Raw genomic sequence first — 14,480 nt, 5'->3', positions numbered from 1 at the left:
GGGGATACACAGGCACATACACACAGCAGCAGAAAATATACGGCACTTAACCATGATGCTAAACAGCAAAAGGCAAGCACAGATCCGTACAGAGACAGCCACAGCCATCTACTAGAACGTGTTAATCCATGTCATTAATCCTCAACAAGAATCAGAAGAAATGTACATACAGTTGCAATGTTTAAGATGTGTCTTCCCTCAATGCATGCAGAAAAGGGTTAGCAGTGCTTGTGAGAGCTGCCTGCAAATATCAACACAGAGAACAGATAAACAATAAAGGCAAGGGCAGTAACAGATGACACCACTAGTGCACCATGCAGATCCATGTTCAGAATGGAGCAGCTTATTTTCATAGAGCAGACAAGAACATGTGTGCTCAGGATCAACACTGAAAAGACATGTAGTTGCAATAGCATCTAGATTATTGAAACATGAAAACCAAACTCCCAGCTTTAGGCACAGGATCCACGATTTGTGGCCAAACCCACATCTTGCACCCCTAAGATGCTGGGACACAACCACTGAAAGCCAGCCTTGCTGCACAGTGCTACAGGAATCTCTGCTACGATCTCACTTTCATGTTTTTTTTACCCTAACTCAGAGAAGATCAAATAAGACTAATTAGGCCCCAAGCACTAACTCTGGCTCTTTAACTTAAAAATAAAATTAAGAGGAACTGGTTCAAGTGAGCCCTCAAATCAAGAAGAAAACAGTGCATGTTTACAAACCAAAACTCACCTGCAATTCAAGTATTACTTGGGTTTATAGTTCCTTTGAACTATACTAAAGCAACTTTAACAGTACAATTTTATATTTCTGATATTCCACCATTCCTAAGTACAACTTCAAGAGGCAAGAGCACTGTTCTGTGCTGGACAAGAATTGACTTCAAAGCACTGTGTGACGATTCACTCAGACACATGCAATGAGGGACAGGAACTGACTCCTGCCATCACGCACGGCGATCACTGGGTGTCAGGATGAGCTCCACAGCCTCCATCCAGGCACGGAGAATTCCACAGCCATTCTTCATCCACTTCTGGAAAACCAGGAGCTGCTGGGGGAGGCAGCAACGCTATCTGCACTGACTTGGTATTCAGGAGAGACAGCGGGGACTGGATTTGTTAGAACAGACTAGCATGCCACCGAAATGGATGGGAGGAGAGAGGGGCGTGGTGGAAGGCAGCAGTTCCATGCCCTGCAATGCAGCACAGAGCATCTTCCCGGTGTTTACTTGCAATAACTCAGCGTGCCCCAGCAGAATCTGCCTGCATTGGCAGAGGCTGACCAGAACAGCCTCCGTACCACCAGAACGCAGCAAGCAGTGACTGCAGAAGCAGCACAGACTTCAGCTTGATTCAATCCAGTCTGCTTCCTCGTTAAGAAGAAGATGGAAAGCCAGTTGTGCAAGAAGGCACGAACTTCTCAGAGCTCTGAAACCAAAAGCACAGAGTCAGGGGACTACAAACAGCTCCCCAGACTGCACTTGTTAAGCACAGATTCCATGTCAATTCTACATACAGTCTGTTCCACAAATCTGCCAAGGTAGGACAACTGTAATGACTCTGGAAAACAGAGAACGAATTAAGCAAATATAGAATAAACTTGTTATTTTGAAGCAAGTCCAACTACCTGTGATTATAGCCAAGCATTGGGAACGACAACTCAAAACCTCTCTAGAGCACAAACAGCAGCTTTTTCCGAAGGACAGACTTCAAATATTTAGACCGGGTAACAGCATGAGCCACTCAGCCTCCATGCTGACAGGATTTACTGCATTCAGGAGACTGCAGTCTGACTCTAAATGCCGCTGTGCAGGATGGAAAACTGCTGCCACAGTAACGAGAGAGCGACGGCAGATTTTCGTGTCTGGCTGGGGAATGTGCAACAACTGACACCTAAGGGAAAGGAAATACAGCAGAAATTAAACCAACTTCTGTGAAACTGGATCGACCCCAGGCTAGAAGCCAGGGCTGAAAAAGCCCTTCTGTAAAACAACTTTGATGACTTATCAATAGAAGCTGCTGCGTTAGTCTACTATTGCGTGTCCAATAAAAGCCCCATTTAATGTTTTCCCAACATTTAAAACCGCATATAGATGTTACAAGCTGTACAAGTTGGCTGGATTTCAGCCAAAATGAAATCAGAAAAGATGATGACAGGTTTTTAATTCTGTTCAGACTGACCATAAATGCTGGCTGATCGCGGAAAGCCAAGCCCTACAATGCTAGCTGATGAAGAATGAACGCTGTTGCTGCCGTAATCCAAATACGGCCGCGTTGAACATTTCACCATATGAGCTTCAGAAAGACTTAAAGCTGGAACGCTCCCGTGTGTGAGCAAGCGTCTGCTGTACTTCACACACTGGCAGCCTTTGTGCCACCTAATTAAGTCATTTAAAGAAACTGACTACAAATTCAAATTTTTCTAGTACTTAAAAAAAAAAAAAAAAATCACAGGAGGGAAGGAAAGAAAGCCTCATCCACTGCATTCAGAAGAGCTGATAAACCTGTACAATCTGACCAGGGGCAAAGAGATCCTTCCCAAGACAAAACAAAGAGGAGGAAATCCAGCACTGCTCCCTCAGGGTGCTCCAGAGACCCCATGTGACAAGTCAGCAACCATTCCCTTTGGAAGGAAGAGAGAAAAACACACAGCCAAGATCTCAGATGAGAGTGAGGACGTGCCCAGCTCAGGCACTTTGCAGATAGCATGGCAGCTTCTGCCTGCTGAGCTGAGCAGACACCAGCAATAGGCCAGCCCTGCAGGCCTCCAGCTCTGCAGGAGCAACAGCAGTAACACCCAGCTCTGCTGCAGCGTCAGCACAAGCAGACATCAGATCGTTTCAGAGAGGAAGTCAGCAGCACAATTCCCACGTTACAGACATGGGAAGCGATTAACTGAAGTCTGAAAGCAAAGAGCAGGTGGCCGAATGTATACATATGTATATATTGCATGAATGAATGCCACTTCTGTGATATTAGACACTGATATTAAGCTTCCTTCTAAGGATGCAGGCACTGTCACTGGAGCTTTTAAACAGACCAAGCATAGGGCGGGAATGGTGCAGACAACTGAGCCCCACCAGGAACACACACAGGTCACACGGTCCTGCTCCCGAGGTCTCTTCCTGCCTCATCTTGCATTTCAATAAGGGGAAAGGACCAATTGCAGACCAAACAACTGCTGCATGTCTTCAACAAATCGCCCTCTGCTACACAACATTTAATCAAACCTAGCAAATGGAACCGACCATGTCCTGATTGCACTGAACGCACATGAAATCAGGATGGGTCAGGTTAAAAACAAATACCTGTGGGCTCCGAGCTGCACATGGTGCTCCACCTGGTACAATGCCCTGCAGCAAAGGGCTGATGTGGGAAAGTCCTGAACAGACCACACAGCAACAAACTCCTCAACTCAGTGTTTTTTCCACCACCCACCAATTAACCCTCAGCTGCCATCCCTAAATTTCCCAGTCCTGTATGCTTTGTTCTTCAGTTGTAGGCAGATGTGTAAATGACCAGTCCTTTTATCATGGCTACCAAGTGCTGGTCTCAAAGAGCTTTTACAGTATGCACTGAATAAAAACAGATTTTTTTTTTTTTTTGAGGCCTTAAAGGCACTGACTTTCAGTTACTTTTCCAGCACTATGAGAATGGGTGAACGAGGGCCAGAGCTGTCCTTACGCTGCTCAGTACTTAACGCGGCACTGAGCAGCACGCACTGTAAGCGCTTTCTTCCAGCAGATGCCACCACACCATTGCCAGCGCTGCCCTTTATCTGCCGTCTGACTTCGAGGCTCCTCACACCGGTGATTCCCACTGCTCAGAACAGGGCTCGACCGGCAGATCCGCCGTCTCACCGCCCTGCCCTTTCCCAAGCACAGCCCTTACCGGACTCCCACCCACCTCAGCGGGGCGGAAAACGCATTAAATACAGCACTCCGCTCAGCACTTCACGCTCCGTAGGAGCAGTCCAGATCCTCTCCCCCCGCTCCCATTCTCCTTTCCTGTCCCCACCAGCACAGGAACGAGAAGGAATCAGATGAACGAACCGCACGCGTTCTCCGAGTCATCTGTAAGCCGTTCTGGTTTGCCGGCGGACAGCTGGGGATGGGTGCAAGGAGCGGCGGCCGTTCTCCCGCAGCTACACCCGACTGGCCCCCCACACCGGCCCAGCACTCCCGCGGCACCCCGCGCGGCTCCCCCCGCCGAACCCCGCACTGCGGCCGGCGCTCCGTGGGGGAGGTGGGCCTCGCCTCAGCGCTGAGGGCATCCCTTCACAGGAGGCCCCGCGCCTCAGCGCCCGCCCGGGGGAGTGAACCCTGAGCTCAGGACCGGAGGAGGAGAACGGAGGGAGAAGGACAGGAGAAAGGAGGTCGGCCCGAACCGGGCCAGCGCCCGCCCGCCCGCCCGCCAGCAGCGCAAACCTCGCCGCGCCCACAGCCCCTCACCTGCCCGCCGCTCCGGCCGCCGCGCCTGCACGCCCGCGCCGCGCGCCCCCATTGGCCACGCGCTCACCCTTCCCCGCCAGTCCATTGGTCGAGCCGTCGCGCTTACCGACGCTACGCACTTCCATTGGTTGAACTGCTGAGCTAGATCCCGCCCCTCCAGCACGTCTCGCGACAACAACTTTATTGAGGCGCTAGGAGGCGGGCACTGACAGCGCGCGGTTACGGGCGGGATGGGGGGAGCTCTGCCTGTGGAGCCGCGGGTTCGAGGCTGTCCCCCGCCGCTTCCCGAACCGAGAAATGGCCCGAGGGGCGCGGGGGGTCGTGGGTCAGTGACGGCGCTCCGGGCGCGAAAACACTAAAAGCATTAAAGGATACAGCGAAACTTGTGCTCCCATGAGTTTGGCTCTTTGCTGCCCTGAAGCCCCCCACGCCCACTTGTCCCCAACCCCCGTCTTGTGTCCATTCTGCCACACCTAGGATGCGAAGGTCCTTCACTCACACAAAGCAAAAATGGACTTCAATTAAAAACCTTTAGGGGATCCCGGGCCACTCCCCCCTTCAAGCTCAGCCCCCCCTTCCATTTTGCAGATGCAGGCAGAGCGAGGCACGGCCCCCAAAGCACACGGCCCCAAAGCACACCCCGGGAGCTGCTTCAGCTTCAGCCCAGGGCATGGCTGGTAAGGAGCCAAGGCATTAATTTACAAGGCAAATGCGTGCTGAGCGGGACAGCACCCCCCTTAGTGAGGGGTCCGGGGGCTCAGGGCCACCCACCCCACACAGCTCCCAGACCCAACAACAGGCTGAGCCATCCCCGCCGCAGAGGACGTGCGATGGCAGCAGGATGCACAGCAGACGTGCGTGGGCAGGCCGTGGCCCTGCGGCACAGGTAGGGCCAACTTTCACTTGGCAGCTGTTTTCGGAAGGAAAAGAGCAGCCAGGCGCCTTCCCACCACACCCCCAGCACACCCACCTTGTCTGCCCCCCCAGGGCAGATGCCAGTCAGGCTGTGCTCACACCTGCCCCAATGTGGCTTCCTGAGCCCCCCTGCTCACCAGGAGCTGTGACACAGCACCCCGAGTGCCCCAACTCCACCCGTGACACCACTCTGTCCCCTCAAACCACTGCCCCCAGGGGGTTTGGTGCAGCCCCCAACACTGGTGCTCCCACACAGGTGTCACAAGCAACATCAGAGCTCAGCTTCAGCCAAACTCGTTTATTTCCTCCATCGGTACGGAAGGTACAAAACACGTAAAAATAAGCTTTCTCGTAGTCCCCATCACCCCCCACCCTGTCCCCAAAGCGTGGTGGCTATTTACAGGCAAGGTAGGCAGCTCAGTGGCAGCAGCTGCACTTGCTGCTGGCCGGCTCCTTGCAGACACAGCCCTTGGCACAGTTGTTGCAGCCAGCAGGGCAGCAGGAGCAGCAGCCTGGGGGGAGAACACAAGAGTTAGGGGGTGGGAAGGATGGGAATGGAGATGTTAGTATACGCGGAAGGATCAGGGGACATCGTAGGAATGGGAATCCCCATGGAGCAGGGCTGTGGTTCCAATATGGTGGGGAGGGTCCATGGGGTCCTGTATTTGGAGATTCTTCCCTTCTCTCTTCATAGGGGAGGATTTCCAGGGAGAAGGTAGGAATCATCATGGGGGCTCTATAGTGTACACAGAGGAGTGCCATAGGATAGGCACATCCAGGGAGAGTGGAGGGGGGGAGGGGGGGAAATGTGTGCATGGGGGTCCGGCGGGAGCAAGTGGACAGGGGAGATGGGGACAGTCCATAGGAGGACCTACAGAGCAAGTCAGGGGCAGGAAGGTGTACGTAAGGAGTCCTACAGGAGCAAGTTCGGAGAGGGGGAGCTGTCCATAGGAGGTCCAACATGAGTAAGTCAGGGACAGGGGATGTCCATAGGGGGGTCCTACCGGAGTAAGTCAGGGCAAGGAGGGGGTGTTCATTGGGGTTCCTAAAGGAGCAAGTGGAGGGCAGGAAGGGGGTGTCCACAGGGGTTCTCGGGTTCTACAGGAACAAGTGGAGGTAGGGGGGCTGTTCATAAAGGGTCCTACAGGAGCACGTCAGAAGTGGTGAGGGGGTGTCCGTAGGGGTTCCTACAGGAGGAAGTGGAGGGGGTCCAACAGGAGCAGGGGGAAGGGTGTTTCCCTCGAGAAGGAAGAGTGAGGGAGGTCTCCATGAGAGTCCCAAAGGGGAAGGACAGAGGACCACAGGGCAGAGACCCCCAAAGTATCCCAGGGTCAGTGATCCCCGCAGCCCCCAACTCACTCTTACGGCAGCTCCGGCAGCGGCAGTTCTTGCACTTGCACGACCCAGCGCAGGAGCAGGAGTCACCTGGGACAGGAAAGAAGCCGTCAGCGACACGAGCCGGGCCGAACCGAGCCAGACCGAGTCCTGTCGCGTCCACTTACCAGCAGCACAGGTGCAATCCTGAGGATCCATGGTTCGGTTCGGTTCGGTTCCGCTCGGCTCAGACGGGCTCGGTTCCGATGGGCTCGCAGCAGTCCCAAGCGGTGCTCCCCGCCCTGTATTTATAGTGCCGGGGTGGTGCTGGGCGCAGCGCAGCGCACGGCGGGGCGGTGCCGATCCGTGCCGTGCTGAGCGCGGTGCCGTGCCGTGCTCTGGGGGCGGGCAGCGCCGTGCCGTGCTCAACGGGGTCACGGCCGTGTTGTTGCCCCCCCTCCCCCCCTCCGCGCAGCCCTGGGTGTTAGGGTCCCCCAAACCAAGGGGATACAGCTGTGGGACGGCCATGGATACCCACTGATTTAGTTTTGCTTTTGCTCTCCCTTCCTTCCCCCCCCCATCCCAGACACCACACTTTGCCAGGACACAGTACGGCCCCACGTGTCCGCCCTCCTCGCTTCCCCCCTCCCGCTTTTGCTGCCGAAAGGACGAATTGGGGGGGGGGATTTCCCGGCCGCTGCTCTGCGCTCGGTTACGGCAATGCGACCCGACGGGGCCGTTGCGCCACTGCCGCCCCCCCGCCCTCTTCCCCCCCCCCCCCCCGGGCAGCGCTGCGCACGGCGTGGGGCCGTGCTGAGAGCCGGGAGCCGCACGGTTACAGCAAAACAGCGTTGTAGACCCAACGTTGCAACCTATCGAGGGCGTCGCACCCCGTTGTGGACACCATATCCCACTACAGTCACTTTGTGACTTCGTAGGCGTCCCGTGGGTTATTATGGGCACCACATCCCGTTCTGGGCATCGCACCCCATCAGGGGGCTGCAGCACCTCCCCTACGAATACAAGCTGAGGGAGCTGGGCTTGTTCAGCCTGGAGAAAAGAAGGCTGCGGGGTGACCTCATTGCAGCCTTCAGTACCTAAAGGGAGCCTACAGACAGGAGGGGAGTCAACTCTTGGAAAAGAGAGATAACAGCAGGACAAGGGGAATGGTTGGAAGTTGAGGCAGGGAAGATTGAGGTTGGATATCAGGGGGAAGTTCTGTACTATGAGAGTGGTGAGGTGCTGGAACAGCTGCCCAGAGAGGCTGTGGATGCCCCGTCCATCCCTGGAGGTGTTCAAGGCCAGGCTGGATGGGGCCCTGGGCAGCCTGGGCTGCTATGAAATGTGGAGGTTGGTGGTCCTGCATGCAGCAGGGGGTTGGAGTTTCATGATCCTTTAGGTCCCTTCCAACCATGGCCATTCTGGGATCCCTTTATAGACACTGCACCCCCGCTGCGGGTTTCCCAACCGGTTATAGGCATCACATCCCATTCTGAGCATGGGATACTGCTGAGGGCATTGCATCTCATCACAGGCACTGCACCCCGACATGGTCTTTGCACCTTAACACGGGCACTGGTGGGCATCACATCCCTTTGGACCATTGCACCCCAACACCAGCACTGCAGTCCATGCAGCCGCAGCCACCCCATCCCCTGCGGGCTGGCGGCTCTGCCAGTCCCACCCCGCTGCCAGGAGGAAAACAAACTGGTTCTCTGATGCCCCACTTGCTGCCCAAACGTTACCGCTGGAAATGGGCACGGCCTTTATTACCATGCTGTTGACAAATGCTCATAATAATGAGCTGCTCGTTTGCCCTGAGGATTTCTGGTGGAGGAGAGAGCCTGGGATTTGCCCTTGGGTATCAATTGAGAGGGGAAAAAAAAAATCCTAGAGAATTACCTTGTGAAGGGAAAGTGTTAAATCCAGAGAGCTGGGGAGGCTGGGAGGAAGCCAGGCATGTGATGGGTGCCAGCCCGGGCTGTTCCCCAGGCACTGTGCCATACCCCCAAAATCAGTGCCCCCCAACCCCAGGGAGCAGAGGCACAGTTGTACAGTTATATACACACAGCTTTATTCAGGCAGCTCATGGCACACTACATGTGCTGAGCACTGACACGATCCGAACGCACACATAAAAAAACAGATACAATAAGGTTAGTTTTCCTCAGCGTGGTGGGGGGGGCCGCTACTTGCAGCAGCTGCACTTGGCAGAGGGGGGCCCTTTGCAGACACAGCCCTGTGCACACTTGGCACATCCTGCAGGGCAGCAGGAGCAGCAGCCTGGGGGGAAAAGAGACACATTTTGGGGGTGAGGGGATGTTCTGGGATGCTGGGTTCCCATCACCCCCCTCCCCACATTGATGCTGTGATGGCTGGGCATCATCCCCAGCCTCATTCGGCAGTGTCTCCTCCCTCCTTGGCTACCTCCCCCAGGCACCATCACCCATGCAGACCCCCAAACACCCTCCCACCCACTCTGAGCTTGTCTGGAGCAGACAGAGGGCAAGCAGAAAGCATCCCAGTGCTGGTTCCCCCCTGCATGGCATCACCGGGTGCTGAGCCTCGGGAATATCTAGATTTGGGGTTATGTTTATCACACATGGGAAGAGTCAACCTCCCATCCTCTTAGGACCAAAAGAAAAAGAGAATGAGCAAAGTGATATCTGGGAAAGGGATTCCTGAGCCTGATTTGATGTGATGTGAGTGGAGATGCGTAGTGGAAAAAAAACACTGAGTGTTTCTGACCTCCGAGGGGGATGGGAGCTGCCTTACCTTTTTTGCACGACGTGCATTTGCAGTTTTTACATTTGCAGTTGTCCCCGCACGTGCAGGTGCCGCCTGAAAGAGAGAGAAAATGAGGATAAAAGGGGAAAAACGGCCGGACTCCCCCGTCCCAGGCGTCCCCGTCCCAGGCGTCCCCGTCCCAGGCGTCCCCGTCCCACGCGTCCCCGCTGCAGCAGCAGCCCGCAGCCCCGCAGGGATGCTGCAGCCCCGGCAGGGCTTACCGGTGGCACAAGGGCAGTCCTGGGAGTCCATGATGCGGCTGCGGGACGTCAGTGCTGGGGCTGGAGCATCACGCCGCCCGTGCCGCCGCTATTTATCCACGGCGGGAGAGAGGAGTGCAAAACCTCCGCCCCCCGTTCGCAGCGTGCGCACGGCTCTGCCCGCTGCTGCCCCGGGCGCTGCTGATTCACCGCTCCCATCCCGGTGGGTGACGGCGCGTTGTGTCACCGCCACCCCGGGACGGATGGACGGATGGACGGATACACAGATACACGCGTCGGCGTGTTTGCAGAGAACGGGCAGCTCATCACACCGCCGTCCCGTCCCCGCCCTGAACCTCCTGTGCTACAACCGTGGGGCGTTTGGGGGAGGACGTGAGCCCGGCACACCGGCACAGCCCCCTCCCCGCTTGGCTGCAGCGCAATGACCGCCCCACGTCCCCACCGCCCTCGCTCCCAGCGGCCTCACCGACGGACCCGACCGGCCCGGCTGGAGCCCGCAGCCCTCCGGCACCCCGCCGTCGTGCCCCCTCCCTCCCGCTCCCATTAATTTCCGCACGCAATTAGCAGGGAGCAGGGTGGCGGGGAGCTGCGGCGCTGCCATCGGTTTGGCCAACTTTGCCGGCAGCTTCGCACGCCCACTCGAAAGAGCCGCGGGGACGCGGGGTGGGAGGTGCCGAAGGGATGATGTCTATTTTCTGTTTTCTTTGTGAAACAAAAGCAATTTGGCGTGCAGGGAGGTACTGCCTCGTGGCCAGAAGGCCTTGCCAGCCATGGAGCATCCTCTCACACACCATGGATTCCCCGTGCTGCGTGCAGCCCCTTTTTGCCCCCATCCCCGAAAGCCCCAGTGCTGCTCCAGGCCCCAGTGCTTCCCCTGCAAACATCCCATTCCCTGGGGCACTGCTAATGCCTGAGATCCCTGAGACCACCACACATGGCACCAGCACCCAGCATCGCCCACACTTTGAGGGTGAGAGGTGTGAGCCGTGAGGCTGAGGATGTGCTTGTCCCGCAGCCCTCAGTGGCCATGCTGGGAACCTGCTGTGCTTTGGGGTTTTATCCAGGCTCGGCTTTTGGCTGCGGAGCCTTGCTACTGCATTGGAGGCAATGTTAATCCAGCTAAACCGTGGGGCCAGGAGTGTTTTACCACCCATCTGTCTGGGCACGCTGGGAGCTGGTTGGGTGACCCAGCAGGGAATGGTGCCAGCAGCTGAGACAGGCACTGGTGGGAAATGTGCTGAAAGCCCATGGGAAGCAGAGCCCTCGAGTTTGCTCTTCATCCCAACCACCCAGTTGTGCACCAAGGCCGGGCAGATGCTTGTCCACATGTCCCCACCGCACGTGACAAGCCAATGAGGTGCCAACCCACAGCACAAAGCTGGGACCCGTATGCCAAGGCTGCCTGTGTGGGATGCTTGGATGCAGCCTCAGCCCTGCCCCAAGCACCTCCTGGGGGAGCAGTGCTGGAATAGCCTCAGGCGATGTTCTCCAGCAGTCACACAAATGTCACGCTGCTGAGTGTCACCGCAGTCAGACTTTGTGTCCTGCAGGGTGATCACAACTGCTCAGGAAAATACAGCCATGCCCAGGAACACATGCATGGCTGGCACTCATCACCTGCATCACCCCAAGTGCCAGGGCTGTCAGCACCTGCCTGGTGTGCAGGGATGTCACGGGGAGGCTCAGTGAGCTGGTGACATCTCCTCGAGAAGTGCGGAGGTGGGAGCCAGCATGTGACTCTGTTTCTTCCTGTCTGCTCCCAGCTTGGCCACAAGCCCTATCCCTGCTTTGCATGAGGGGAGGGAGGGGGAATCCCAGTCCCAGGGAGCAGCAGTGGAGCTGAGCAGGTGCTCTGCAAGCTGGTGTCACCGTCCCCATGATGTGCACCTATGTCACCTGGCAGCAGGTGGCCATGACTGGTGGGAAGGTGACACGGTGGGCAGGTGATCATCCAGCAGCAGGTGACGTTCTGGGATGTGCTGCAGGTGTCAACCACTGCGTGCCAGGTCCTGCCGGAGGACCTTCCTGTGTCCCACGGTGTCACCTGGAACAGTGCGTGACACTGGGGCTCCTTTAGCCGAGCATCACAGCTCAGAGTGGTGGGGCCCGTGGGCTGGGCAATGGAAGTGGGGTGGGCATGGCAGAGCCCATTCCCTAGAGGATCATTCCCTGGGAGCATCCCAGTGCTCAGAGAAACCAAGGGGCACGAGCACCCCCGGCCAACACACCCTAACCACCAAACGCAGTGCAGAATGGCTGCGCAGACCTGCTTTTTGCAGGGATCACATCGCTGTTCGGAGGCGACAAAGCGCCGTGCACGGGAAGCACGGGAAATAAGTGCTGACGCTGTGCTGTGCCGTGCTGCTGGCAGGGGGTGAATCAGCCCCGAACGTGCTGAGCCTCGGAGGCCGATTGAGGTGGCATCGTGCAGCGCGGACGGCCCATCCGTGCCCCGCTGCAGGCAGGGCGCGGTGCGGGCTGTGCCTTCCTCGCTGCGGGGAGCGCAGCCCTCGGGGGGCTCTGCGGGGCTCCCACCCGCTGCCCGCGGGGCGGCTCCGTGCGGGTTCTCATTAAGGACGAATTGCACGACGTGCAGGAACGTGACGCTTTCCCAACTCCGCAGCGGGCTTTGATGTGGGCTGCTGCCATCCGCGTTGCAACGCGCGGGGCCGTGACTCAAAGCGCCCGACGGCTCCTTTCCACTCGCAGCCTGTTTGTTATCTGCGGGACCTCTCCCTCGGGAAAAAAAAAGAAAAAAACAAACAAAAAAAACCACGTAGGGTGGGCAGCGATTTGCTAATGAGTTGTTCATAACGAGCAAACGGCGCTGTACCACGCGCTGGTGGGGCCCTGCACCCCCCGTGTGCCCCGAGGGCCGCCCCCGGCGCTCCGGTGGGTTTCGGGACGGGCGGCGTCAGCTCGGGCGCGCCCAGAGATGAAAGCGCCGCTCCGTCTGATCCCGAAACTCTCATAAATGTGAACGGAGATTACTTTCAAGGTGTAACGAGGGCAGAATTGCGGCCCCTCAGGGCAGCGAGGGGCGAGGACTGGGAAATAAAGGGACCCGTGAGAGCCGAGCTGGGGGCTCGCGCAGTGCTGTGGGCAGGACCGTGATGTGCCCCGCTTCGTTCGGCGGCTTTGGGAATCTCGGCAAGACCGTAACTCACTGCCGTGACGGTGGCACTGCGACGCCCAGCCCGGATTTTCTTTTTTCCCTTCCTTTCATGTCCTTCGGGTTCCCACAGACTTCAAACTCACCTGCATCAACAGCGAGCCGCCTCTCCGGCTGGAACGTGACCTGAAGTTTCCAAGTATCGTTACCTTGGGCATATTTCATTTCTTTCTTTTTTTTTTTCTTTTTCCTTTCCCACTTGCTAATTTTCAGAATTAGAAGCCAAGGCAGAGCAGTGAGCAGCGCCGCAGGACACTGAGCAGACACTTGTCTGAGCTTGCACAACACCAAGTCCTCTGTGTGAGCACGGGGAATAAAAGGATGCAATGTTCTTGATGTCTTCACAGCCAGAAACCGTGCAAGCAGTGGTCCTGGTCTGATGTCTGCAGAAACAGCTCACATAGCTGCTGGGTTTGGGGAGTTAGAGGCTCTCCCATCCCCAATCCCCCATCTCTATTCTCAATCCCTATTTCCATTCCCAGTCCCCATCCTCAATCCCTATTCTCCATCCCCAATCCCAATCCCCCAATCCCTAATCCCAATCTCTCTCTCCATCCCCAGTCCCCATTTCAATCTCCACCCTCAATCACCACCCCCATCCCCATCCCCACCCCCACCCCTTATCTCCCTTATATGACTTCTGACACTGATTTTTGCCAGCATCTCCCCCAGCCACCCACTGCTTACTATCTGAGCAGGGTTTAACACAGGGCACATCAGGCAGGAGGCTTCGGTCAGATAGGGACACAGTGGATTTTGAGCTATTTTTGAAGCCTTTGCCAGCAGTCAGCTCCTGGGTGGGCAGCGATGCTTGCTGTGCTGCCGCAGCCAGCTCCTTGCACTGCCTTTGCCTACTGAGCCAGCAAACCATGCCAGCTGTGTTTTGGGCAGGCTGAGCTCCCCCAGGAGAGCTGGATCGCTGGAACCGATGGGTGGTGGCTGAGAACACAGCAGAGGAGGCTCTTCTCTCCATACAACTCACCAAGATTTTATTTTAAATAAAAGAGCTGTACGTTTTGAAGGGACTGCCCTGCTGTCTGTAACCATGCTTTGTAAGCTAGGGGAAATAAATGCTGAAATGGCCCACGTGGCACCGTGCTCCCGGCAGTTCTGCCACCAGGCCCTTGCCCCTGATGCTGGGAAGGATGGATGCAATACAGGCCAAGGCACAGCCCAACACACAGCAGGGAGGCAGCAGGGCTGTGGGCGGCCCTTCCCATCCAGTGTAAGGCACACAGATGTCCTCGGCTTTCCTCCCTCACATCTTGGCTGAAGACCTGGGCCTGCTGCTGTTTCTTGTATCAGAGCTGTTCCTTACAGGCTCAGTGGGAAGCAGATGATACAGATGGTGGTGTGACTGCTCCACTGCCCCTCAAACCCCTAATAACCCCCCAACTGCCCCCCACAACCCTAACTGCTCCCCCAGCTGCCCCCCAAGTCTCTAATTACCCCAACTGCCCCCCACAACCCTAACTGCTCCCCCAGCTGCCCCCCAAGTCTCCAATTACCCCAACTGCCCCCCACATCCCCTGACCCCCTAGCTGCTCCCCAAACCCTTAATTGATCCCCCAACTGCTCTCCAAACTCCCAATTACCCCCCAGCTAACCCCAAACT

General features: G+C 56.7%; 3 protein-coding genes across 5 annotated transcripts in view; all 3 read right to left on the bottom strand.

Moving 5' to 3' along the window:
• Positions 1-4,579, bottom strand: part of NUP93 (nucleoporin 93) — a 70,388-nt gene extending 65,809 nt beyond the window's left edge. Inside the window, exon 1 of one of the 3 annotated variants that reach the window (XM_085235183.1) lies at positions 4,457-4,579. The gene's annotated coding sequence lies outside the window, so the exon portion shown is untranslated. Of the gene's footprint in view, positions 1-738; positions 1,394-4,057; positions 4,352-4,456 lie in introns of those variants that run through there. The other 2 variants (XM_085235184.1, XM_085235185.1) reach the window with 2 other exon arrangements.
• A 1,070-nt stretch (positions 4,580-5,649) lies between these two features.
• On the bottom strand, positions 5,650-7,034 carry MT2A (metallothionein). The gene is made up of 3 exons (XM_085235187.1): positions 6,874-7,034; positions 6,731-6,796; positions 5,650-5,883 (listed from the first exon to the last, which is right to left on the bottom strand). Exons 1-3 carry the CDS (start codon positions 6,902-6,904, stop codon positions 5,789-5,791), a joined length of 192 nt encoding a protein of 63 aa, XP_085091313.1. The 5' UTR covers positions 6,905-7,034; the 3' UTR covers positions 5,650-5,788.
• Positions 7,035-8,734: 1,700 nt separating this feature from the next.
• Positions 8,735-9,848, bottom strand: LOC104912995 (metallothionein-1). The gene is made up of 3 exons (XM_085235188.1): positions 9,694-9,848; positions 9,461-9,526; positions 8,735-8,968 (listed from the first exon to the last, which is right to left on the bottom strand). Exons 1-3 carry the CDS (start codon positions 9,722-9,724, stop codon positions 8,874-8,876), a joined length of 192 nt encoding a protein of 63 aa, XP_085091314.1. The 5' UTR covers positions 9,725-9,848; the 3' UTR covers positions 8,735-8,873.
• Positions 9,849-14,480: the final 4,632 nt, after the last annotated feature.

The sequence above is a fragment of the Meleagris gallopavo genome, chromosome 13, assembly GCF_905368555.1.
Source record: "Meleagris gallopavo chromosome 13, MGAL_WU_HG_1.1, whole genome shotgun sequence".
NCBI classification, from domain to species: Eukaryota; Metazoa; Chordata; class Aves; order Galliformes; family Phasianidae; genus Meleagris; species Meleagris gallopavo.
The sequence above is the reverse complement of the archived record's forward strand: the minus strand, read 5'-3'. Positions and strand labels throughout refer to the sequence as shown.

What these genes read in the sequence shown, in the direction of transcription:
- LOC104912995 (XM_085235188.1), bottom strand. Translation starts at nt 9,724, where the DNA reads ATGGACTCCCAGGACTGCCCTTGTGCCACCG. An exon ending in GGACTGCCCTTGTGCCACCG is followed by an intron (nt 9,527 to 9,693) that starts GTAAGCCCTGCC and finishes TCTCTCTTTCAG; the next exon opens with GCGGCACCTGCACGTGCGGG. An exon ending in ATGCACGTCGTGCAAAAAAG is followed by an intron (nt 8,969 to 9,460) that starts GTAAGGCAGCTC and finishes TTTTCCCCCCAG; the next exon opens with GCTGCTGCTCCTGCTGCCCT.
- MT2A (XM_085235187.1), bottom strand. Translation starts at nt 6,904, where the DNA reads ATGGATCCTCAGGATTGCACCTGTGCTGCTG. An exon ending in GGATTGCACCTGTGCTGCTG is followed by an intron (nt 6,797 to 6,873) that starts GTAAGTGGACGC and finishes TTCCTGTCCCAG; the next exon opens with GTGACTCCTGCTCCTGCGCT. An exon ending in CTGCCGGAGCTGCCGTAAGA is followed by an intron (nt 5,884 to 6,730) that starts GTGAGTTGGGGG and finishes TTCTCCCCCCAG; the next exon opens with GCTGCTGCTCCTGCTGCCCT.